Source organism: Sinocyclocheilus rhinocerous, unplaced genomic scaffold (assembly GCF_001515625.1).
Source record: "Sinocyclocheilus rhinocerous isolate Xijiao unplaced genomic scaffold, SAMN03320098_v1.1 scaffold2146, whole genome shotgun sequence".
Taxonomy (NCBI): domain Eukaryota; kingdom Metazoa; phylum Chordata; class Actinopteri; order Cypriniformes; family Cyprinidae; genus Sinocyclocheilus; species Sinocyclocheilus rhinocerous.
The window spans coordinates 284,666-286,462 of NW_015623444.1; the positions used below are offsets into that span (position 1 = coordinate 284,666).

Below are 1,797 nucleotides of genomic sequence, written 5' to 3' on the forward strand. Positions count from 1 at the left end.
TGTGTGTGTGTGTGTGTGTGTGTTCAGGTGGCAAACTTAGGAAAAGTAGCCACGTCTTGTACACCTCAGATTAAGGAAACTATTTTTTTTTTTTAAATAAAATAATTTTGCCCAAATTTGTCCCAAAGGATGCTTGAGGGTTAAACCTGAGTAAAGAACAGTTACTCTCCTCAGGATGGTCTCTGAAGAATGACGCCGAAAAGAGGGCCGGACTCCAGCTGTTGTGGCTTTACACCCACCGAAGGCAGCCTCAGATATCGCAGAAGAAGCTTGACTTCTCTCAGACTGGAGGACAGCCGCAGGAGGATGGGCACGGGCGAGTTTGCGTGTGTGACGCTGCGCGGCGGTGCGCCCTGGGGATTCAGACTCAGCCAGAGCGCTCAAGACCCTCAACATCCAATCCAGCTGCTCGAGGTGAGACCACTGATGAAGATTCAACAATAACGCAGTTTATAGTACCTGGTGACGAGGATGAATATCCATTGCTTTCTGTTCTTTCATTATGGCTCTTTCTCCAATTTGTTTTATTGTTTGAGTTTTATAACGAAACACACAAATGCACTTTCAAAGGACCCTGCTGGTTTTCTGGTCTTTAGGCACTTTCTTTAGCTGGTCAAACTAGGATGCCAACTGGTTTATCAGATAAACACCAGCTTGGATCAGATTCAACCAGGAACTCATCTTAGGCTGGCTTAAGCAGCTCATTTCAAGTTTTCTTGAGTTTGTTACATGTAGGCATCTTGAAAGTTTTGTTCTTAGACAAAAGTGGGTTTAATGTTCATTTGAGTTTACATGTGCATGATAATTGTAACCACAAAGCTGGGCCTATATTGTTAAAACTTGAGGTTTTTTATAAATGTAGTTCTCTTATACAGTTAAATAACGACGGTTAACTGTCTTTGCCGGACACTTGGGCAATGTTGTAAACGAACGTTGAGTTGGATTCTTGCATAATGACAACATGTCTTAGTGGCCACCCGCGGAGTTCAGATTGGCCTGTTGTTTTGATAAATGTTCACTGGCAAAGTTGTTTTTCTTTAGCTGAATTTTACAGGCAGATCTGTGCTGCGCAGGCTCTGCTTGAGCAAGGGTCCTTATATGGTCACAGCAAAGCTAACAAAGTTTGTTGGCCAAGTTCAGGCGATCTGTCATCACTAGATATCAAGAAGAATCTAAACTGTTAGTTTCCAGCGGCTGGAATTATTAGTTGATCTTTAACTGTAGAGGAAACCTTGATTTAGGGATAACGTGCAAATTACTAAAACGTCTTATATCAGCAAGTTTTGCGAGTGTCAGCTTAGAACATGCGCATATTTTGAATGCTTGAAGTTGTATTCATAATGATTTATATGGAAATAATCAGCACCACCGTCAACACAGTCTCTGACCCCATGAGACATGTGTTTATACTTAAATGCTTTGTTTATGTAACAGCTTAACACGTTTAAAAGCTCTTCATGGCTATGAAATACGGTATTTAAACAGAGAAAAAAAAGATTTTATGCTCAGTGGTGAAAGAAATCACTTTCAAACAGAGAAAACATTAAGATTTTTAAAAACCCATATTGTTTTTACTACGCTCAGTTACTCACACCAAGCAATTTAGGCCTAATATTTAAAATTATGTATTTTAATTGCATATAAAATTTCCATTAATTTGGACTACACAGTTTTAACAAACAAACTAATATACTTAAAGGGACAGTTCACCCAAAAAATAAAAGTACTCACCCTCAAGTTGTTCCAAAGCTGTATGAGTTTCTTTCTTCTATTGAGCACAACATTCTTTATTCTTAA

The 1,797-nt window shown here is 39.2% G+C and overlaps 1 protein-coding gene across 1 annotated transcript in view; it reads left to right on the forward strand.

Annotated features, from left to right (window-relative positions):
* The first annotated feature begins 294 nt into the window (after positions 1-294).
* The window catches only part of LOC107740684 (synaptopodin-2-like), a 20,488-nt gene continuing 18,985 nt past the window's right edge, over positions 295-1,797 (forward strand). Inside the window, exon 1 of the mRNA XM_016553285.1 lies at positions 295-414. Within this exon, the coding sequence (XP_016408771.1) occupies positions 307-414 (108 nt within the window). The 5' untranslated portion in view covers positions 295-306. The remainder of the gene's footprint in view (positions 415-1,797) is intronic.